The sequence below is a fragment of the Callospermophilus lateralis genome, chromosome 1, assembly GCF_048772815.1.
Source record: "Callospermophilus lateralis isolate mCalLat2 chromosome 1, mCalLat2.hap1, whole genome shotgun sequence".
NCBI lineage: Eukaryota > Metazoa > Chordata > Mammalia > Rodentia > Sciuridae > Callospermophilus > Callospermophilus lateralis.
The window spans coordinates 155,018,471-155,042,551 of NC_135305.1; the positions used below are offsets into that span (position 1 = coordinate 155,018,471).

The following is a 24,081-nucleotide window of genomic DNA, read 5'->3' on the forward strand; positions in this document are numbered from 1 at the left end:
GAGAAAAGCCAAGAAACAGCGACGAGGTGGGCCGCTATTTCAGTCACTCAGATGGGAGATGGTCCCAGGTCTGCTCCAGGTGGCCGCCCTGGGGATCTGAGATAGGACTGAATAAGGCCCAGTGCATCTCCGTGTGCAGGGTGTGTGTGTGGGGGAGCCAAGGCAGCCCCTTGGGCTGTCCTTGTCCTCTGTCGAGGCAGGCAAGGCCAGAGAGCAGCAGCTTTGTCCCCGGGGAGATGGGAATTCCAACAAGGTCCGCTCTTCTCCCAAACCCGGACCTCGGGCCCTCTGCCCTGTGGCTCTCCTGTCCTCCACCTGGAGACCCAGGCTCTGCCACCGCCCGTTCTTCCCGACTTCTAGGACTCGCTCTGCTCACCCATCGGCGCTCCACTACCGTCTCCTCTGCATTGTGAGCTAATTGCTGCGCACGGATTAGAACCTGTTTCCAGGCAGGACCCATTGTGGTCACTTTAGATTCGCAAGGATCGCCCTGGAGAAGCCGTTTACTTCCTCCTCGGCACCTTGTTTGCAATTAAGGGCCTCTAGTGGGGGTGATTTGTGAATCTGAGTGGCGGCCTCCAGGGCCAAAGAGCCCAGCTTCAGCCTCGGGCAGGAGAAAAATGGGAGCATCATGCTTTCCCCCTCGATTCGGGAGCTGGAAACGGACTGCACCAGAGCTGCTTTTAAAGAGAAGAACACTCAGGTACAATTTGGTCCTCTTTGTGCTAATTCACGACGGATTTAATACTAGGTTCTAGTTCCTAGCCCTGCTTGAAATTTTCTCATCTGTCCCTTTTAGACCCTCCGCTTAGAGGAAGGGCAGAGGCTAATTTGAGGACTTTGGTTCCATTTTGGTATCAAAATATCTGCAGTTTTCCTTTGTTGCTTCTGTACTGTGGTTTAGGGGGGGCACTGCTCAACTGGACTTCCAAGGTTAGGGCAGACTGTCTGCCCCTTCTCTTTCATTGCTGTGCAAGTCACGCCTTTCCCCGGGAGAGAAGTGGAAAGTGAGGTGCACACACCACGTGGAGGATCTCTCGCTGTAGATCAGAGCTCGCTGAGCTCCAAACACTGTATTTAACTAATTATTCAGAGATTAATCTCCCAATCTACTTCTTTAATGTTTGAGGATCTAGGAGGGAGGAACAGGCTGGCTCTGACAGGTGGATCTGGGGCTGTGACAGGTTGGTCACGGTCATCCAAGGTTTCAAAGACCCCACGGGAAGCAGGTGTGCTCACTGGAAGGGTCAGTGTGACCTTGAAACAGTCACTTCTACTTCCCGTCATTTTCTCCTACTTAAAACGAGACCGTCCCTTTCTCCTGGGCTGGTATGAATGGTGTGAGGTCCTGTGCAGAGAGCTCAGGACGTGGGAAGCACTAGATAAACATGAGCACTCTCTCCAGCCCTCGTTCCTGTGTTACAGAGAAGGAGACATGGGCTCCGAGCACCTGGGTGACTTGTTCAAGGCCACACAGCTCATGCAGGGGAGAGCTGGGGTCAGAACCCGGGGCTGTGCAGGCGGACCGCACGCTGTTTGTATGACGCTGTGCAAAAAGAATCAAGATTTCAAAAGCTCTTCCTAGGCTCTTAACTACAAAGTGAGATTCAACAGGGATCAACACAAAGACACTCATTAGTGCTAAAAAAAATATATATATATATATATATTTATACAAGGGGAGGGGTGGACAGCCTGGTTTGATCATTTCGAGAAGAGAGATGTCAAGGGGCAGGGAGGACGTTGGCTTAATGGGAGAGCGGGCTGTTAGGGACAGCGCCCGCATTCTCGGGTGACAGGAGCACATCCTGTTCAGATCAGCAGCGGCAATAATAGCCCCAGCGCACTCGGCAGCGAGCACACGACTTCCGCTGCACCGTGACCAGGTCTGCAAATGACATTTCCAACAGGACAGAGTGTACCCTTTTACTATAGCCCAAAGCTTGGCAAACCAGGTCTGAGGCAGGATGACTTGGCCACTGAGCCACGTCCCCAGCCCTTTCTATTTTTTCTATTTTGAGACAGAGTCTCGCTAAGTTGTTGAGGCTGGCCTCGAACTTGCGATCCTTCTGCTTCAGCCTCCAGAGTGGAGGGGATTGTAGGCAGGTGCCACCATACCCAGAAGGTTTCTCATTTGAAAGAAATGAATTCGTCTTGGGTGTCACTGAGAAGGCTCACTGGGTTTAACATCAACTGCTAAGAAGACAGACTATTTATATTATATAGATTGGATATTTGGCTATGTTAGGTGTTCAGATAATTTCTAACAAAACATGGAGTGCATTTTTTGGGGGGGACTGGAAAAACCCCCTCTCATCCCGGAGACATTAAGGCAGAGGCCAGCTAGCTATTTTTGCAGCGCTCTGCAGAAAAATGGTCCACCTGGAGGAAATGCGGGAACTGATCTTTCTGATGAAGATCCTGGGGTCCAGTGAGCCCTCGGCAATTCCACACGAGTGTGGCCCACTGTGAAGAATCACTCAGAGCTTTTCTCTTTCCCCTGTTCACAGGACCAGCACCGTGTCTCCTTTGTTCCTGCCTCAGGCACAGGAAACCCACACGTGACAGGCACCAAGGCGGGGGGTGTGGCTCGGTGGCACTTTGCAGTGGTCACTCCATGGAGGGAGCAGATGCCCTCCCGTGCGGTGAGTGGCCCCTGGGAGCCGAGGTGGACACGTCCACATTCCTACCTGGACTTGGGGCTCTGGAGGTTCTGCCGACTCAGGAGCCGCGCGGCGGAGACTCGCTTTTTGTGGACGTTGGAGAGCCCTGTGGAGAGCGACACCGGTCTCCCTCAGGGGGTATAGGGGCACCTCTAAGGTGCTCCAGGTTTTCAGGGACCCTCTATTCCTGCTCCTACTGCGGTCAAGTGAAGAGACAAGACGTGAGAACGGGCTGGGATCGGCAGGCACTGAAGCAGGATGGCTTGGGGGCTTGGTACTCCATGGGAGAGAGAAGCTCCCCAGGGCTCTGGGTGTGGGGCAGGCGAGGGGCGAGTCCACTCTTGAAGGCTTGCCCTTGGACGTCCAGCAAACCAACCCACTGAGGCACCGAGGTGCCTTTCCAGGTGAGGTCCCCCACCTTCCCTCCCCCCACCCTGTCGCTGTTGCAAAGGGGCCTCCCGGTGGGGGCGGGGTGGCAGTGCCCAGTACCCTGGGTAAGTTCTGGTGCTTCGGCCACGTAGGTGAGGCGGAACTTGTTCCTCTTCCAGCTGCGGTCGTTGCTGATGAGGGAGTTGTTGGCCTTCTCGATGTTGACGTCATCCCCCACGCAGAACACGTCACAGGCCGCCTGTGGCACACACAGGGCTTTGGGTGGCCTCTCTTGGCCAAGAGAGGCCCCTCCCCAATAGTCCCAAGTCATGGAATCTGTTTTTCCATCCACTCAACCTTCCTTTTTTCTTTCCCTCTTCTCTCCCTTTCTATCTACCTCCATGCTTCGCCCACCCATCCATCCTTCCATCCACCTGCCCATCCATCTATCCACCATCTATCTATCTACCCATCCACCCATCCATCCATCCATCCATCCTTCCATCCACACATCCACCCATCCTTCCATCCATCCATCCATCCATCCATCCTTCCATCCATCCACCCACCCACTCATCCATCCATCCATCCATCCACCCACCCATCCATTCTTCCATCCACCTGCCCATCCATCTATCCACCCATCTATCTATCCACCCACCCACCCATCCATCCATTCATCCTTCCATCCACCTGTTCATCCATCCATCCATCCATCCACCCACCCACCCATCCATCCATCCATCCACCCACCTACCCATCCATCCATCTATCCACCCACCCATCCATCCATCCTTCCATCTATCCATCCATCCACCCACCCACCCATCCATCCTTCTATCCACCTGTCCACCCACCCATTCATCCATCCATCTATCCATCCACCCACACATCCATCCATCCATCCATCCACCCACCCACCCATCCATCCATCTATCCACCCACCTGTCCATCCATCCATCCATCCATCCATCCATCCATCCATCCATCCACCTGTCCATCCACCTGTCCATGCATCCATCCATCCATTCATCTATCCTTCCATCACCTGTCCATCCATCCATCCATCCATCCTTCTATCTACCTGTCCATCCTCCCACCCATCCATCCATCCATCCATCCACCCACCCATCCATCCATCCATCTTTCCATTCATCTGTCCATCCATCCATCCATCCATCCATCCATCCATTCATCTACCCATCCATCTACCCATTCATCCATCCTTCCATCCACCTGTCCACCCATCCATCCATCCATCTACCAATCCATAGATCCACCTGTCCGTCCATCCATCCATCCATCCATCCATCCATCCATCCACCCATCTATCCATCCATCTATCCACCCACCTGTCCATTCATCCACCCACCCATCTGTCCATCCATCCATCAATCACTCACCAATCTATCTATTCATTCATACATCCTTCTACCCATCAATCCATCTACCCATCCTCTTATCCTCTATCCATCCATCCATCCATCCAACTATCCATCCACCTGTCCATTCATCCACCCACCCACCTGTCAATCCATCCATCCATCACCCACTGATCTCTTTATCCATCCATTCATCCATCCATTCGTCCATCCATCCTTCTACCCATCAATACATCTACCCACCCATCACCTATTCTCTATCCATCCATCCATCCATCCATCCTTCCATCCATCCTGGGTGGAAAATGTGTGATTTAAAGCCACTTTGATTCACATCCATCCATCAACCCATCTATCCATCCACCTGTCCCTTCATCTACCCACCCATCCATCCATCCATCTGATCTATCCATCCATCCATCCATCCATCTGTCTGTTCATCCATCATCCATCAATCTATCCACCTACCCATCCACCTATCCACCCATCCAACCCATCCACCCCATGTTTTTTAAGTGCCTGCAAGGTGCTGGACACCTCACATTTTCCATTGATTTAGGACCTAGCCTCTACTTAAGCTATAACTCTGGTGGCATTGATCTCTAAAACCAACACATGTGGAGGCTGAGCATTAAAGAAGAAAGTAAACACCATAGAATTTCCCACTCATCTTCCTCAAAAGACTTCTTAAGTTATTTAAAAGCAGAGTGTATGGAGTGCCTGTACACCTCAGGTATATTTTTCTTTTCTGTTCACAGTCCTAGGAATTGAACCCAGGACCTGGTGCATGTAGGTATGTGCTCTGCCCTTGGTCTCCGTTTCCAGCCTACATTTTTGCTTTGTTTTGTTTTGGCTAAGCCATCTGTTCCTCAACATTAAGGATCCTAAGAATTACTGTTCAAAATCATTATTTTTATTTTTGACATAGGATCTCCCTGTGTTGTCTGGGCTGGTCTAGATCTCCCAAGCTCACATGATGCGCCCACCTCAGCCTCCTGAGTAGCTGGCACTAGAGATGCATGCCACCACAGAATTCTGTTTTTTAATAATAAAATTCAAGGAGGTGTAGCTCAGTGGTAGAGCACTTACCTAGCATGTACAAGGTCTGGGTTCCATCCCCAGCATTGCCAAAAAGAAAATTAAAGTTTTCAAGGATAGCTTTTCATATTGTCTGGCCTTGTTGATTTGAAAGCCATTCAAAAAAGCCATCAATAGACAAATGGATAAATAAAATGTGGCATATCCATACAATAGGATATTAGTCAGCCATGAGAAAGGGACAGAGTCTTGATTTCTGCTGTAACATGAACCTTGAAAACATGATGGTAAGTGGGAAAAGCCACTCACAAAAGGCCTCCTATTAATGTGATTCCATTCATATGAAATGAACACAGCAGGGAAATTAAGATGCAGACCTGGGATTAGTGGTGCTAGAGCAGAGGGTGGGAGGGGAGAACCGGAGGTTGGTAGCTGAAGGGCATAGTGGCTTTAAACGGGGAGGAAATGGTTGGACTAAGGGAGTCCGGACAAAGATCCTGTGGTACAATGAACATTTAGCAATTCCACAGTCTGAAATCCGGGGCCGTACCATCGCTAGACGCAGTAATGCCTGTAATCCTCAGCTACTCAGAAGGCTGAGGAAGGATGACCACGAGATCAAGGCCAGCCTGGGCAACTCAGCAAGACCCCGTGTCCAGATAAAGTAAAAAGGGCTGGGGGTGGCTCAGTGGCGGAGCGCCCCTGGGTTCCACCCCTGGTACTCATAACTTGGTGTGAAAAAAGCCAAGCTCTCTCAGCTCCTGGTCTGGGTGGAAGATCAGGGATGGGCTTATGGACACGGCCTCCCTCCCAGCAGTCCTTGCAGCCCCGGGCCTCAGTTTCCCCTTTGTTCTCTGAAGAAGTGCCGGTTAAGTGAAAGGAGTTGCCTCGTTCTCCTTCTCCTGGGCTGTGGATAAGGATACACTTCAGGGCGGTGAAGGAGGAGGGAAAGGCACCAGGGGCCACATTCAATGTCCCCTGCTCCCAGGATGGCCAGGTAGTCCTGCCCCACGCTGAGACACCGGCTCTGCTGCATTTCTCTCCTGTGACCTCGTTTTTGGGGCAGTGCCGTCCGGCAGGAGGTCCTACCATGGTGGAGACGCTCTGCACTCAGAGGGTGACCCTGGCCGCTGAGGCTGCTTAGCACACACGAGTGGACAGCGTAACTGCGGCAGGAAACCTTTAGTTCTGTTTTAATCTTCACTCAGTGTTATGCGTGCACAGACTCTGTGATTTTGTTTATTTTATTTATTTTTTGCACACTGGGATAGAAGCACAGGGCCTCGTGCACCCTAGGCAAGCCCGCGACCTCTGGCTACACCTCCAGCCCCTACCGTTTCTGTTTGGGGACCCGCTCCCTGCCCATAATGTACAATGTTGGCTCCGGGGTGGAAAATGTGTGATTTAAAGCCCCTGGGGGGCCACTGGAGCTGCGGAGAAGTCCCAGGGCTCCTGCTCCTTCTCCTGGGGTGGGTGCCGGCTCTGGGTGGGGGGCAGCGCTCCTCCCTGGGTCTCTGGTGGGGATTACCTTGAAGACCTTCTTGGCCCACGTCCGGAAGGCCTCCTCCTGTCCACAGAGCTCGTCCCCCTCTCTCATCTTCAGGATCCTCTCCCCTCCCAACTCTTCCAGGAGGGTGTCCACGGCGTGTCCGAAGGCGCAGAAGTGGGGGTAGGCCCGGGAGCCAAGGCCGAACACCGAGAACCTGGCAAGGAGACAGCAGAAGGTCCATGGTAGGGGACTGGGGGGTGACGTGGGGGATGTCGGGCTGAACTGTGTGCCCTCGAAATTCACGTTGGAGCCCTAAACTCCAGAGTGGTTGCATTTGGAGGTAGGGCCTAGTGGAGATAGTGAGAGCCAGGGAGGTCAGAAGGGTGACCCCTAATCCCACAGGACCCTTTCTCTGTCTGTCCCCGTCTCCGTCTCTCTCTTTCTGCAACATGGTAAAGAAGGCGGCCATCTGCAGGCCAGGGGGAGAGGCCACGCCAGAAGTCAACACGGCTGGCACTCTGATCTTGGACTTCGAGCTTTTGGAGCAACGAGAAGATCCATCTCTGTTGCTTCGGCACAGGCCGCTGTATTTGGTGAAGGGGGACACACCTAACCAGCATCTCAGGTGGACTGTGATTCGCTGATGGAGTTGAAGCCACCTCAAGCCATCTGGAGAAGGTCTCCTTGAATCCCCGGAGCCCTTGAGGTCTCTCCTGTCTTCTGTTTGGTCTCTGCTAGCTGTCACCCACCTCAGGAGAAAGTTCCAAATGGTTCTCAGGAGGGACCGCAAGGGACAGCAGTGACCGTTGACCCTTTCTAAGCTGGACTCACGGGGGACATGAGTCTACCTGAGTGGGAGGCTTGAATTCTGCAAGAGGAACCGTTAGACAGACAACGAAGACTCCAACACCTTGGTCCTCAGGGACCCGGAGGTACTAAAGTGACCAGAGGGACCTGTCATTAGCACATGGAACATTGGTGTGTAATCAGCATTTTCCGAAAGGAGAGGAAAGAGTTGTAACCAGGCTGGCTCCACCCCGTGGCATGTTTGTGAAATTTATGTGCCTCACACACTCATTTCTCTTCCTCTTTGTGGAAATACAGGTGTCGGGGTTGGAGCCAGCGGGGGCCGCACTGATGCGCTTCTCCTCCATGTTGAGGTGGGCACGGAGGGCGGAGGGTGGTGTCCCACACGGCCCTTCCTACGGACACTCTGAGCCACAGTCCTGCAGTTCTGGACCTCTCAGGAAGTGGAGCAGCAGGTCCACAGAGGGCACAGGAACCCCTCACCTGCTCTGGACGGTCACCTGACAGGTCAAGAAGTGGCGCTATTAAACCTGCGGCACGGGGTCTTGCCCTGTCCTTGAATCTCCCTTTGAGAACCCCCGGGACCAGACAGTGACAGATGGAGACAGGGGAGGAGAAGGGAAGGGGGAGGTTGGGAGGGAGGGACTCCCCATCACTGGAAGATGAACTTGAGATCTGTTCAGGCGTCTCCCAGATGGGGGTTAACACTCCTCTCAAACCCACCTTTATGTTGTCCCTTGTCCCCACCCTCGTCCAACAGGTGGGAGATGTGGTGACCAGATGAGGACTGGTGTGCGGGGGGGTGTCAGGAAAGGGCACCCTGCCCCAAGCCTTTGCTTTCGCCTTGGCCCAGTGCAGATGTGGAAACGGCCCGCGCTGAGCACGGCTTGGGGTCACTTGTATCTGTTACTTGTACTTGTGATGGCGGCCATATTGGACTCCTGTTCCTGTTCTTTAACTCGCTTTTCACTTCTACTCTCTGGCTGATCGAACCCCATGCTAAGGACCAAATGTTGGCGTCTTTTCAAAATTCATGTTGAAATCTAATCTCCAAGGCGATGGGATAAGGAGGTGGGGCCTTTGGAGATGATTAGGTCATCAAGGCAGAGCCCTAGAGAGTGAGACTAGTGTCCTTTTAAGGGGCTGAAGAGAACAGAGTTCTTCCCTTCTACCAAGTGAGGACGCAGGGAGAAGGTAATATCTACTAACCCGAGAGTGAGCCCTCAGCAGATGCTGAATTTGCCAGGGCTTTGATCTTGGACTTCCTGACCTCCAGAACCGTAAGCAATAAATTTCTGATGTTTATAAGCCATCTAATTAATGGTATTTTGTTACAGCATCTTGTATTGACTAAGACATTCAACTCAAATGGTTCAGAGAGTCAATTCATTAATTCACTTCCTAATGGACCTAGAGACCTACTCTGGTCACTGGTAGACTCACATTCCTACCACAATTTGTACTTAGGATTTCAAAACTTTCATTTTAAGTCTCCAACAGCAGTTGACTAACTTCTTACATTCAGGGCCAGATAGCAAATATTTTGGGGACTACAAAATCGAAGCTACTTTTTGGGCATTTATGTAACAAGAGGGAAAAAAAAAACCCTTCTGTACTTTTTTTAATTGGTGAAATTTAAAAAATATAATAATAGTTGAGAACAAATTTTTCAGGGCTACTAATGAGAAGAATAGGATTTTTTTTTGTTGGGGGGGGGTGGATAACATTTTGTTTAACTGGATCTCCAAGATGTTCTCTATCATTAATTCCAATTACTCATCTGTAAAAAACCAAAAACCATTTTTAGCCGAAGGGTTGAACAAAAACATGCCGTGGCCAAGCTGGGCTTGGCCTGTGGGCATTTGTCTGCCAACTTCTGGCTGTGATAGATTTAATAAGAATAAAGTAGGTCTGACTGTCAAACTCTAGAACTGAAGTTTCAGTGTTCAGCTAAAAAATGTACTAACGTCAAAACCCACAAAATGTGCCACACTAAGAGGGGATTCTGAAGTAAACTCTAGGCCTTGACTGATAATGATTCTAACCAATGCACCATGTTGTCACAGGATGCTGATGTTGGGAGACCACGTGTTCAGGGTAGGGGAGTTGGAGCCTTTGGGATATGACTTAAAAAAAAAAATTTTTTTTTGGCGGGGTACCAGGGATTGAACTCAGGGGCACTCAACCACTGAGCCACATCCCCAGCCCTATTTTGTATTTAGAGACAGGGTCTCATTGAGTTGCTTAGGGCCTCGCTGTTGCTGAGGCTGGCTTTGAACTTGAGATCCTCCTGCCTCAGCCTCCCGAGCTGCTGGGATTATAGGTATGGACCACTGTGCCTGGCTTCAATTTTTTTTTTTTTTTGTACTTTCTGTATAATTTTTTACAAGCCAACCTAAAATTGCTTTTGAACCTAAAGCCTATTTAAAAATGTACTGATGGACACGATCCTCCAACATCTAGGAATTGTCTACTGAGCATAGCTCTGAGCGGTTGTGAAGACATGTCAGTTTCAGAGGGCTGAAGAGGCTCGTGGGTAGGCCTGAACGTCCTCCATCAGTCTTGTTTGACCAATATCCATGAGACGGGAGGTCTGACATCCCAGTTTCACGTCCTTGCAAATGCACATTCAACTGAACACATAGCTGGTGAACAAAGACGTCTGTCCACGGACCACCTAAAATTATCTCCTGGCAGGTGAGTCTGTTTTGGCAAACATGGGGTTGGCTGGTCTTTTAAAAATCGGACTGCATGCTAGAGTCACCGAGAGAGTGTCAGGAAAAAAGTCCAGGCGTGGGCCCACATTTTGTACCAGTTACATCCGAATCTCGGGAAGCGGGGCTTGGCTATGGTGTGGGTATGTTGTGAATATTCTCAGGTGGATTTTGTGTGTATTCAGGGTTCGGAGTCACTGCCAGGGTTGCTCCCGAGACTTCTATCCAGTATGAAATGTGTTCACTGGGAATGGAAGCTGAGTGACGGATAGGAAATAATGCGCTTCAGCCCATGGGGTGGACTGCGGGTGCTGGGGCTCTGAGAGAGGGTGAATGGTCAGAGGGGCCACAGGAAGGGTCAGCCAGCGAGATGAATGGAGGCTCCCAGACAGCCAGGAGGTCCCAGACAGCCTGGTTTTATAAGGGAATAAAGGGGCAATGAACGGGAGACCTCTCCCTGCAACCAAGAACCCATCTTGCACCGAGGTCCAGCTCCCCAAGAGCCTCCGTCTCCCCTGACCCCAGGACCCTTGCTCACCTCACATTGGCCAGGGGTCCAGCACTCTCAAAGTTGTCTCTGAAGTCAGGCCCATCGCCGGATGATTTGCGCGAGTCAGAGTAGGAGGAGACGCTGTTGAACCGGACCTTGTAGCTCCTGCCAAGGTGAACGAGAGTCTGTGAGGTCCGTCTGGACCCCCTCCTGAGGCCCACACCCCCTGGGGATCTTCAAGTCACGGGTCCTGGTTCTGGTACCTTATCTGTTGGGTTTGTGGAGTCAATGCACACCACTCCTGGGGTCTCTTCAAGAACATGTCAACTCTCGCCCCCCACCTCGATAATCGTCCTCCTGCACGGGACCCTCCCTGGAACTTCACAGGCTTGTGGCCATGCTCGATTTAAGAAACTCGAGCCCATTCCGTTAACATGGCTGAGTCAATAAGACATCAGGAGCCGAATGGACCCCCTCACCACAGGCCACGCTCCCTTGCTCTCTGAATCATTCCAGGGTCTCGTTAAAATGCGTTCTGGTTCAAGAGGTCTGGGGTGGGGTCTGAGAATGGGCATTTCTAACAAGTCCCCAAGAAGTGCCCATCTGCTAGTCCCCAGGTCTCGCTTTAACAGCCAGGAACTGGCTTTCCAATATGGCGGCCACCATCTGAGTGTGGCTATTTACACTTGGATCAATTAGAATGAGATGCAGTTGGAAATTCCCGTCCTCACATGCAATAGCTACACCTCAGGAATCCAGCAGCCATATGCAGACAGTGACTGGTATACCGTCAATACGGACGTGGAAGATCTCTATCCTGGAAGCTGGGCACAGTGGCACCCGCCTGTCATCCCCGAGACTAGGAAGGCTGAGACAAGAGGATGGAGGCCGGCCTCAACAATTGAGCAACATGCACAGTGACTTAGTAAGACCCTCGTCTCAAAATTAAAAATAAATAAATAAGTAAAAAGGGCTGGGAATGTGGTTTAGTGGGAGAGCGCCCCTGGGTTCAATCCCTGGTACCAAAAAAAAAAAAAAAAAAGAGAAAAGTTCTGCAGAACCGGGCTGGTCTATTCTGGTCAACTCTTTCCTTTCATAGAGTCATAGATCTTAGACATTTTTCCTGGGTCGCAGGTCACATTTCAGGCAAACATAAGAAATGTTTAGCACTGAGACCCTGCATGAAAAGACATCGCTGCTTTATATAATAATTAAATTATTTTCAAGGGGAAGGAAGATGTCCTGGGACCCAAACCTCAGCCCGAGAGGCTCAGGAATCTCGAGGCCTTGAAACAACGAAGCCCAAAACACCCCCATCCGTTCTCCTCTCCTAGGGGTCCGTGTTGCTTGCACACAAGGCAAAAACAAACTGAAGCCCAAACCCAAACCCGAACCCCAGTACCTGACAAAGAAACAAACAAAAACAAGCCCAAGCCCCCAAACTCCAGGCGAGAACCCAATGCACAAATCTGAATGCAAAACGGGGAAGAAAAAATAAAAAAAAAGACATAAAAAGAAATCTGTGCGATCTGGCAGCAGCGTTTCTAAACTGGACGCTCTTCAAAGTGTCCGCTCCAGCATCAGGAAAGTTCTAAATATACGGAAGTGTATTTTCTGCCCCCAAAATAGCCTCACATTGAGTCACTTCTCCAAATAAGTCATGCAGCATCTCAGGGGGTGTGTGTGGTTAGCGGGGGAGGCAGGCTGACAGTTGTGGGGTAAGAATAGCAGCACGTGGATCCGTATGAGGCTGGAGGTTCCTCCAAATGCTGTCCCCGTTGTTATTTTCCCGGGAACCCTGGCAACAGCCCCCCAGGAGGGCGGGGCAGGATCATGGCTCCCCATTTGGCAGCCGAGGGAGACGGAGGCCCCCGGGAGTCAAGTGGTTTGCCCAGGTGGCTGAATGGGCGAAGGGCACAGCCTGGGTTAGAATCCAGGTCACTTGGAGACCCCGGGGGGCCGCGGCCAGGGATGCTGGGGTGTAGGACATGCCTACGTACGGGTGCACGCGCACACACACATGCACACACACGCTTGCACACGCATGCATGCGTACACATACACGCGCTACCTGTGCCGGCTGTCACGGGCGGCAGCCAGACCGCGGGCTTCAGTGTCACCAGGGGGGAGGGAAGGCCCTTTACGGGGAAAGAAACGCAAGGGTTCCGGGTACCTAGAGGGGAGAATGGATGGAGCCCTATCTCTCCCTGAAGGAGGGGTGAGGGGTGACCTGCAGGGAGGCCACCAGGACCAAAGGTGCTGAGGCCAGGTATGGACGAGGGCAGGTCACCAGGGGCTCTGGGATGGGACTGGCCACATGTGTTTTGCAGGGAGAAAACCAAGAGTGATTTTCTGCACAACACCATCTCTGAATGCCAGTCAGCTATGCCATGCGGTGCTCGTCTTAAGACTCAGGGATCTGCTCCACACCAGGCGCCCTCACGGAGGGTCCTGGGCCTTTCCGAGGAAGTCTAGATAACAGACCGTCCACCTTGTGGAACGCCTTCAGAACCCAGTCCCACGCGAGGTGCAATTCCTTCATGAATGTCTGTGCACCAGGTGGTCTTGGTGAGGTGATCTTGTCCGGCTTTTGAACTTAACCTCTGCACTGGTTGCGGGTCCACTGTGAGCATCAGATCGAAAAACCCGAGAGGCAGCTTTCACTGACTTTGAATGGGGGTCTCCAAAGGTGGGGGTGGGAGAATCAGAACGGATGTATACACCGTGCACTTAACTTTTCCGAGGACTCTTTCGTCCATTTTTGGACCTGATTCTTACTCATCAGAAAGTTAAGGTAGCTATCATCACCTCTATTTGACATAAAGAGAAACTGAGTCACAGAGCTTAGAAGGGACTTGGTCGGGCACTGAGATGCCAGCCCCAGGGAATCCCAGACACCTGCCAGCTAAATTCAGTATTCAATGGTCTTGGGGTCACAACCACCGTCCACAACTCAAATGTGAATCCCAGGGGCCAAAACAGAATTTCCAGGGATCCCAGGGTTGTCACTGACATTGGAGGGACTGGTCACTTACTTCCTCTCCTCCTGCATGGAGTTGGGGTGCCTCATTTCCATCAAAGCACAGCCGAATTTCTGGAGGTCAGAACAGAGGAGGAAAAAGTGAGGGACGTCTGTATAAATTAGTCTGCAAGGGGGACGGACGGGCACAGGGCCTGGGGTCCTGGCCAGTCACCGAGGAGCCCGATGCCTGGCAGCCAGATATCAGGGATGGCCGGGGCTCAGGTGGGCGGCCAAGGTGAGCAGCAGGTATAATGGAAGGTCAGCTGTTTAAGGGACGGCAGGCGTGGACACTCTACCCCCACGACACAACGCTCCTGGGTGGCCTTCTGTTTATAAAAATGTTGTCCCTGGGTCTTTGGCAGGGGACAGCAGGCTCCCCTTTCCACACAAGGAGCTCACTCCGGTGACATTTTCACTAGGACTATTTGAACAGTGGACACCCACAGCCTGAGAGCTGGGGATCGTCCAGTGTCTGCACGACTTGGATCCGACCGACGTCCCTGGCTCTGGGGGGACTCTGGTCCCAGGGAGGCCCTCCTGCATCCTAGAACAGGGGGAGCCCATCTCACCTCCCCATTCTCCGGGGGGTCTCCGTTGCCGAAGGTGCTGGTGACCACGAGGACCAGCGTTTCGTGTTCCAGGTGCACGATGTCATATTCTTCCATGGACATCACCTGGCGGGACACGGGCATGGGGTGGGGGAGGAAGGAAGAGGGAGGTGAGGAGGAGAGAGGGGAAGCGGAGGAGAGAGGGAGAAGGTGAGTCATCTTGAGCCATGTCCTCTGGAAAGAGGAGCAGATGTTCTGGGCTGCCAGTTCATCAGTGGGCTCAAGTGGGTGGGGCCAGAGGCCTGTTAGCAGCTGAGGACCTTCCTGTGGCCACTGGGGTGAAGGCCGCAGGGTCGGGGCCGTGGTCCCAGGGCTGGCTGCCGGGAGAGACAGACCTTGAATGAAGTCCTTGGGCTCCTTACCGCCAACCCGTCCTGGATTCTTCCTGTCCCCAGTCAGGCTGGGAATGGCCTGGCTGGACCTAAGTGGCCCGCTCCACCCCTTCCCTAAACCTGGCCTCTGCAGCGTGAAGCCCCCGGATGAGATGAATCTGGGACAGTCACCCTGAGCCTCAGCGTCACCCGCACGACATTTGTCAAAGCAGGGTCTCAGGAAGTCCAGTCTGCTGGGGTGCCCCATGAAAAGAAATGACCCAGGGTCAATTATATTTGGGAGCCGGGCGCAGTGGTGTCTGCCTGTCATCCCAGCGGCTCAGGAGGCTGAGGTAGGAGGATCCAGAGTTCAAAGCCAGCCTCAGCAACAGAGAGGCCCTCAGCAACTCAGTGGGACTCTGTGTCTAAATAAAATACAAACTAGGGCTGGGGATGTGGCTCGGTGGTGGAGTGCCCCTGAGTTCAATCCCTGGTATCTCCCCAAAAATTATATTTGGGAAACATTTTATAACCCACCCTTTCCTCCTTAGGAGATTATAATGCACGTTTGTTTATTCATTAAAGGCTCTGAGAAGCCCTGTAGCCGAGAGGCCCCCCGAGCCATCTTTAGCACAGAACTTCCTAAAACTGACTCCAGGATGGTTTCTCAAAAACCCACTAACATTTTTCTTCGGAGGCAGGGATTTCATTCGGTGGTTCCTGGACTCCTACAGGGTTCGTGGGGAGAGGACTATGGCAGTCCCCTGAAATTGGCAGCAGTGTGTGCTGATGCGCATCTTCTAGCGTCCTTTCGTCCTTGGCCAGAGTTCCTCTCTGTCCACTTCCCTCTCTCCCTTTCCCAACCGTATTCACCGTGAGGGGCTTGGGGACGGGCACTGCCCGCTACCCACCTTGGCGTCAAAGGCGTGTTTGAAGATCTCACACAAGGTCTTGGCGTAGGCTTGCGATTTGCCGGTCTCCGTGGCGTACAGGATGGTGGCTTTGACCCTCTTGGCCATGGCCTGTCCCATCAGCTTGGCTGAGAACTTGACGGCTCTGGGAGTCGGGGATGGGGAGGAAAGTTGGGAAACAGATACCAGGTTGGGATTTTTTGGGCCAGAACCATGGATCCACGAGATCAGAGACTCGACTCTCTTGATCTTTGATGCTTCAAGAGTCAGAGCCCCCGAGGGGGCGCACCCCACTGAGCTACTTTATCCCCAGCCCCAGGGCAGTCAGGCAGGGGTTAAAGTGGCCGGTGGGTTTAGCTAGTGAACCTCGGGGTACCACGCGCTGCCTCGAAGGACAGTCCTTCGCCCGTCCACCCCTCATTCATTCACGTTCACTCATGGGGCTTATTTTGTGGGTGCGTGTGTATTTGAGAGAGGGGGAAAAAACCCAAACCACTACTGATCCACCAGGCATCGAGTCAGAAGGTTCCAGGGGTTTAGGGACCCACAGAGGAAGGGCCAGGCTGGGTTTACTCAGCAATGACATCCAGGGCTTTGCAGGGCACCTGGTACCTCCCATGCACAAAAGAAATGTGTATGAAAAATGACGAGTTTACAAAGATGCTGCTGTCACCCGAGCCCTGGGGAGCTTAGACGTCAGATGCAGCCTCCTCCTAGCTCAACGGAGAACCTCAAACCCGGGCTCCTTCCCGCCCCTCTGCTGGCAGGGGCTGGGGGAGGCGAGCACCTGGGCTCCACTCCCAAGCCATTCTTCTCAGGAGTCTGAGCATCACAAATTGCTAATTACCTCCCACCTGGGGATTACCGGTGGTAAATTTTTCAGAATTAGGGGAGCCACCCACGCGGGGGAGAGGGGGAAGACTGAGCTAAGGGCGGGGAGGTGGGGAACCCAAAGGGATCAAAGGTGCGTGGAGGGTTCCCTGGGAGGGATGGGGCATGACAGCGCATCTATAATCAACTCCCTTTGTTTCCACTGCAAACTTCATGGTGCAATTAACGTTTTAGATTCCTGTCTCCCTTCTCTTCCCGGAGACAGGGGAGCTGAGCTAGACCCAAGGTGGCCCTTGGTGAGAATATTCCAGAGCTCCTGTTGGGGGAAGGGTGCTGCCTGGGGTCCTCCTTGGCTGGCGGGTGGGATGGGATGGAGAGAGAGATCCCGGGCGCCAATCATGGGGACGGGAACCATGGGACCCAGCACGGGTCCGCAGCAGAGGTGGCCCCTGCTGCAGAACTAGACTGGCACACATGGGCGATTCTGGACCCCAGCTGGCTCGGTCCACCCCGATGGCTGCCCAACACGGTGGGTCAGTGGAGTTCTCTGGGCAGAAGCCTGGGGTCCTCATTCAATCGGCTCAGTTGCCCCCCCCCACCCAGCCGGCCCCCAGGTGGCCGAGCATCCTTCAGGAAGAGGGGACCCCACAGTGGTCATCCTGGTCCACAGCCCCTTCTCTTCCCTTCTTTGCTCCACTAACCCTTGTTTATCTCATTCACCCATTCAGGGACCTCCCAAGGGACATCTAGGTGACAACCACTTCTCGGTGCCCTTGCCACAGACCCAGCGTGGACTATTGTTCATGTTCGCTCTTTGACAGATGACGGCCGGGGGCGTCCTGAGATCAGGGGCCCCACTGGACCCCGCGGAGCCTAGCCCAGCACCTGGCGTGGAGAACGCACCTGCTGCTCATTAGTTGGCTCAAGGGGCTAACGAATGAGTGAATGAATGAGGAAATAAATGAGGGAGGGCCTGGGGCAGGCTCCCCCCGCTCCCCCCAGGGGAACACTGACCCCACAGAAATGGGCGGACGTTACCAACCCAGGTATTGCGACCTCTGGTGATGGGTTCCCCCGCCCGCTGCTGTGTGCCCCTTTCTGGGCTCTCTGAGTGGGCGCACCCCGGGTCCCCATGGCGGGACACTCACTCGGCCAGCTTCTTGAAGCCGATGGCGCGCCGCTTCGTGGGGGTCCCGTTGGTGCCTTTCCACACGTGGGTGTTCCAAGGGTCGGGCTGGGAAGGGAGAGAGGGCTTTGGTCACTGCCACGGGGGATGGCAGTTTCTCATGGAGATGCCCAGGGCTCCCTGGGGCTGAGGCTGCCCGACCCCACAGCCCTAGAGAGCAGGGATTCCACCTGCGGTCACTATAGCTGTCCTTGCCTCCCTGTAGTGTCCTGCCAGCCCCTCCCATCAGCCCTGGGTCCCCTCATACTTTCTTCTTGTGACCTCTGAGCACTCATTTTGTCTCTGTTAGTCTTTCGGCAAGACCTGTGCTGCCCAGTGTGGGAGCCAGGAGCCACACATGGCCACTGGGCATTTGCACATCCAAAGAGCTGGCCCAGAGTAAGATGTGCTCCCCACACAATATACACAGCAGATATGGGGGGACTCGGCACGGAAAGGGGCAGAAGGGGCAGGACCTGGTATTCAAAGGACGGTGTGAGCCTGTAGTTGAGCATCTCCTGGTGGAAGACGGGCGTGATGCTGCCAGACATGGGGGGCACAATCCACACCCAGTCAGCCGGGCAACCCCCCCGACAGCGGTATTCGTTCTCCATGTGCTTAATGAAGGACTCGGTGGCAGAGTGGTGGTCAACGATGGTCACTTTGTCGCTCTGTGAGAAGAGAAGGGACCAGGAATCAGAGGCGTTGGGGAAGCCAAGCCCAGCAAGGCACACCTGTAACCCCAGAGACTCAGGAGGCTGAGGGAGGAGGATGGCAAGTTGGAGGCCAGCCTCAGCAACTGAGTGAGGCTGTAAGGCATTTGGCAAGAGCCTGCCTCAAAATAAATAAATAAAGTGAAATAAAAAGGGGTGGGGATAGGGCTCAGTGGTAACGCATCGTTGGATTCAATCTCCAGAACTCCCCCTCCAAAAAAATAAAAAATAAATAAAAATTTAAAGAAAAGAAAGCAAACAAGATGGTGGTCCTGGAGATGATTCTAAGCAGTGTGAGGGGAGCCCGTGACCCTCTGTTTGCACATCTCTCACTTGTGATCACACCCAGGAGAAAGTCTGTTGGTGCCGATGTCTTTCCTAGCTTTTCCTGCTTCTTAAGAAGGGGAGGAAGCTCAGGCAGTGACTAGACTCCAACAATCTCCTTTTCCTGTTCACTGGTTTAATACTCTGATCCCTCCTACTTATGGCCACCGGTCCCAGAGCGTGGGGACGTAAAACCCTCTTAACATACAAAGTCTTACGTCCTAAAACGAGTGGATGAAACGTCACCCAGGTAAGCCCCTCCCAGGTGGGGAGTGGACGTCCAGGTGACACTGCCCTCTCCGCCCGCCGTATCTGTCCCCTCTGTGCTTTTCTGATAGGTCAGCTCAGTCCGTCCTTGCTGTCCTCAGCCTGTCGTTGGCCCAGGTCCCCAGGGATCCCAGCTGGGCCGGTCATCTCAACAGCTCCCGAGCCCCCACCCTCCGCGACTTCTGTGTTCTCGGTGCCGTTGGTCCCTGTGCCCCCTCTCTGTCCCTGACATGGGACTTGCAGTTCCCACCCACCTATCCAGGCTTGGTGGGAAGCCCCCGAGGGCAGAGCTGGCCTCGATTCTAGAGACCGTCCTCTGGTCTCTGGTCCTGCTTTTGCAAAAACCAGAGAACCCCAGATCCTGCCCCTGCCCTGGGTCATCACGGGTCAGTTTCAAAATGTGATCTTGTGTTCGTGACCAAGTGTCCGCTCTGTGGTCTCCACACGTCGCGGTTCAGACAGGGGGTGTCCAGTCCTCCTACCCCAGTATGGAGGCAGGTGGACCAATCTCCCCTGGGAGGCCAAGAGAAGGGCACCTCACACCAACCTGGAAGGACACAAGGGGTCTGGGGGACTGACCCCCTGGGGGCTGTCACCACGCGGCTTCCTGGGAACACCTGTCCTGTTCCCTGCAGCTCCAGGGCAGCCTTGGTCACCTCGCCCCCACCCCAGCAAGGGTGGGCCACAGAGTGGACCCATGGACGTGTCAGACCGTGATGAGGGACCTGTCCTCTTACCACGTAAGACGGTGGGGGCCGTTCACCTGCCATGGGCTTATCACACGCAGAGCGTGGAGCGCTTGCTCCGCCCACACCGGCCTCCCTGGGCCCACCTGCGCAGGGCCACAGGTACCCTGAAGAACCCTGAGACAGCGGGCGCCCCTCCCTGGGGGCCGTCACCCTGGCTCTCACCCTGGGCCAGTTCTTCAAACTGGGGACAAAGAACCCAAGGGCTTAACTCCGTTCACACCCTTTACCAGGGGCCCACGAGGCTCTGATAGTGGGGCTATCACTTGTCATGCGGTAATCGGAGTCCCTGGGAGAGGACAGGAACAGAGGACACCTGTCATCGCAACTGTTTTAAGGGGGGGCACTGGGGCTGGAATCCAGGGGTGCTGAAGCACTGAGCCGCAAACCCAGCCCTTTGTGAAAAGTATTTCATTTAGAGACAGGGCCTTGCTGAGTGGCTGAGGCTGGCCTTCAACTCGGGATCCTCCTGCCTCAGCCTCCTGAGCCGCGGGGATGACAGGCGTGGGTCATCTTGCCAGCTCCTCAGGGTAATTCCGAAGCATCGTGAGCAACAGGTGGTGACCCCTCCCCCACCTGGTATTCTTTTCCCAGGACCCACAAGCAGGGGAGGTAGGCGGACAGGAAGGAGGTCATGCTGGTGGACAGAGTCCCGCCCAGGTGGGTTTTGGTAGCCAGGTTTCTCAACCCTCAGCACCGAGGTTCTGGAAGGTTCTCGCGCCCGTGAGGCGGGAGCTACCTGAAAGCTGTAGAGGACGGCGATGTTGATCTCCACCAGCGCCTGGTCCTTCCACAGGGATGACGTCTTCCTCATGTCCAGGTTCATCTTCTTGGCTACTTCCTGAAGGGGGACAAAACCCACTCACAGGCTGGGGCCCCTCGGGGCTTCAGAATGAAGGAGGGCAGGCGGGTGCCGTCACCGTGGGTGCCCTCAGCGTGGGTCCCTGGACTAACCAGCTCATGCTCAGGTCACTCACGGACTCACTCCTGCAAAAGTGGTTGTGTGTGTTTTTTTTTTTTTAATTGAGAATCTACTAGACATGAAGGAGCCCTTGAGTCATGAAGCTGACCTGCCCATAGAGTGGGGAGAGAGCTCATTTTATGATCGGTGATGATTCCTAGGAAGGAAATAAGAGAAAGGAAATGGGAGGAGGAGATGATGAGAAGAAGCAAGACGTCCGCAGACCAGGGGCGGGGACTTGTGAGTGAGAAGAGCAAGAGCAAAGGCCCTGGGGTGGGAATCGGGCTTGGGTCACCTGAGAAGCAGAACGAGGACCCGTGTGCCTGCAGGATGGTGAGCTGGGGGCTGTGGGAGAGAGAAGCAGGACTGGATGCGGTGGGACCCTGGAGGGCGTGCCAGGAAGCCAGGATTTTATTTCAAATCCGAGAGTGGTCTTCGGATGGATTTGGAGTGACTGTTTCCTAGGAGGACAAGCTCCCCCCACCCACCGTTCTGTTCCACTCTGCAGCCGTCACTACTTAGACTCAGACGGCGGGCTGTGAGTTCGGAGGGACACCTGCTGGGCTCTGACAGATGAGGGGAACTGAGGCCCGGAACCCCGTCTGCACTTGTCCACAGTCCACGGAGCCAGGTGGCCGTGGAGGGAGAGCTCGGGGGACGCCCGATACCCGAGACCTGGGAGCTGCCTCCTCATCAGCTGACACCTGTGTCAAGTTACTTGGGAAAGAGAATTGGTGACAGGCTCTGGAGCGGGCAGGGCAGAGCCGGCAGCAGGCTCCCTAATTAAGGCTGAGCTTCTCACCTCCCGTCACGCCGGTCCCTGGCAGAGCCCAGGTCTCATTACAGGGCTGCAAGGCAGCAACGTCTAAGGACTGGGAAGTCATTTCCCACCCAGCTGTCACCGTTTGTACACAACGGCAGCTGGAACTGAGGGCTGGGGCGGGTGACAGGCTCGTCTAGCTACCCGTGACGACTCCTTGCAAGGGACACGACTCAGAGAGCGGAATGAGAACTTGGTAATGCTCTGTCGGAGGCCGGGCCTTAGGTTCTGCTGGGGTCTGGAGCAGGGAGGCGTTTGCACAGAGCAAACCATTAGCTGCTGCTTTGCACAGATACATGTAAAACTCGAGCTGGTTTAGGAAGGAGCCAAGTGTCGTGTGGGCCGTCCTGCGGCTCCTGCTGTCTACAGCATTGTTTTTAGTACCAAAGATGAAAGCCAGGGGCGCTTAACCACGGAGCCCTGTCCCCAGCCCTTTTAAATATTTTATTTAGAAACAGGTTCTCCCTGAATTACTTAGGGCCTCGCTAAGTGCTGAGGCTGGCTTTGAACTCACGATCCTCCTGCCTCAGCCTCCAAAGTTGCTGGGATGACAGGCGTGTGTGCCTGGCATACTACAGCATTTAAAAAAAAAAATTAAACAAGAACAATTAGTTGCAGAGAAAAAAAAAGAAAAAAACTTATATGACTTAAAAAAAATAAAAATCCCCAAATGCAACTTGAGCCATATCTATGGAAATTACCCGAAATATTTCCCCCTTTCCTGCCAGAAGGTTGTACAGGTGGGAGCTACCCAGTAGAACCTTCTGAGAAAGTTAAAAATGTTACAAAATGCTGAAGCCTGGGGTCCAGACCAGATCAATAACATCAGGGTTCTGGGGAGGGGGACTTGGGCATCATAAAGCCCCCAGGGTAAACTCCAAGGTGCAGCAAGACCAAGGACCCCCTGGACCCATGGATTTAAACAACAGAAACCTAATGCTTGGGTCTGAGTTCTACTCCTGACTCTGTACCTTATTTGCTGTGTGACATAGGCCCAGAACTTAACTTCTCTGTTCCCCCATATCTTCTTTTGAAATGAGGCCAAGCGCTGAAGATGGTTGGTAGGGACGTTGGCTGACAAAACATCGCCCTGGGACCCTTCAGGAGGACTCAGTGGGGGGGGGGGACAGAATCAGACCTTCTGTGGAGAAACGCTACCCTCCTTTGCTGCATGACCTTGGGATTGTCACTAATCCCCTGGAAGGCTCCATTTTCTCCACCTGAAGGGGATCATCACACCTTAAGGTTAAGGTGAGGGTTAAATGAGAAGGTGGGTTCCAAGCCACTGATAGAAGCAGTAACTTGGAGAATGTCACAGCCCTTACCTTGAAGGACAGGGACCAGTCACCTGGACACACAAGCCCCCGCACGGCGCAGGCCACCTGCAGCCAGAGCCGCGGTTTCCGTCTACGCAGATTCAAACAACCCTCCGAGGAAAACACTAGGGAAGAAGCTTGCACCCGTGGAGAACGTGTCCAAGACCTCTTCCGTGATTCATCCCCTGAGCCCCTGGGCTCAGCGCCGTAGGAGGTGTCAGAGGCCACCGAGATGACCCGAGGCACGCGGGGAGTGCAGGTCCTAGGCGCACACTGGCCTCTACATAAAGGACCTGGCCTTCGGTGGGGGTTCCTGGATGAATCCCCAAGACACCGGGCAGCGGGGGGTGCTGACTGTAGACACAAGGTGCTCAAGCAGTGCCAGCATGGGGGACGTGCTGTGTGTTGGCCGTTGCTAACTGCGGTTCTACTGGGACTCCTTCCAGTTTCTAGGCCCAGATCCCTGCCTTAGGCGTCCTGCCCGGGGCCACCCGGGGACCTCACCTCCAGGATGTTGTAGCGGGAGCTGTCACAGTAGTCACGGACACCGATCTCCGTGCCCATGTACCAGCCGCTGAAGGGACAGGCGCTGAACTCCAGGCCGCCGATCTCCAGAAGCATGTTGGACACAGCGGGGAGGCCGTACCACTTGAGGCCCAGGTCCTTGAACCAGTCAAACCTGCAGAAGGCAAGACGGCCCAGGTCTGGGAACCACTGCCTGAGCAGAGACCCCAATGCAAGTGTCCTCAGGGTCTTCCAAACCGACACTAAGAGTGAGCCCAGGGTAAAGCATGGAGAAGTCACTCTGCTGCAACCCATGGTGCACCTTTCTACCCCAGGGCCTTTGCACAGGCTTCTTCTTCCTGGGGATCCTCTCTCTGTGCTCCCAGCTCCTCCCTATGCTTAATTCTCAGCTAAAATGCTGCTCACTCCGGGAAACCTTCTCTGATGTCCTACTGGGTCCGCGTGGCTTCACACTTCTGGGCATCATACAATTCCTACTGTAGCATCTTACTGGAATTAAGTCATCTTTATAGGGCCTAGAAGCATGAAGTAGTTGTGTTTGTAAGATCTTCTCCTCTTTGAGAAGGTAAAACCACCGAGGCAGGGACCAAGTCAGCCCCAAAGGCCAGC

General features: G+C 53.8%; 1 protein-coding gene across 1 annotated transcript in view; it reads right to left on the bottom strand.

The window, feature by feature from the left end:
• Window positions 1-24,081, bottom strand: part of Nos1 (nitric oxide synthase 1) — a 144,965-nt gene that overhangs the window by 14,626 nt on the left and 106,258 nt on the right. Inside the window, exons 10-21 of the mRNA XM_076854826.2 lie at window positions 23,452-23,626; window positions 20,590-20,691; window positions 18,277-18,471; window positions 17,784-17,869; window positions 15,805-15,949; window positions 14,544-14,648; window positions 13,988-14,046; window positions 13,024-13,125; window positions 11,001-11,117; window positions 6,981-7,155; window positions 3,153-3,291; window positions 2,691-2,769 (exon numbers count right to left, since the gene is read on the bottom strand). Of these exons, the coding sequence (XP_076710941.2) occupies window positions 2,691-2,769; window positions 3,153-3,291; window positions 6,981-7,155; window positions 11,001-11,117; window positions 13,024-13,125; window positions 13,988-14,046; window positions 14,544-14,648; window positions 15,805-15,949; window positions 17,784-17,869; window positions 18,277-18,471; window positions 20,590-20,691; window positions 23,452-23,626 (1,479 nt within the window). The remainder of the gene's footprint in view (window positions 1-2,690; window positions 2,770-3,152; window positions 3,292-6,980; window positions 7,156-11,000; window positions 11,118-13,023; window positions 13,126-13,987; window positions 14,047-14,543; window positions 14,649-15,804; window positions 15,950-17,783; window positions 17,870-18,276; window positions 18,472-20,589; window positions 20,692-23,451; window positions 23,627-24,081) is intronic.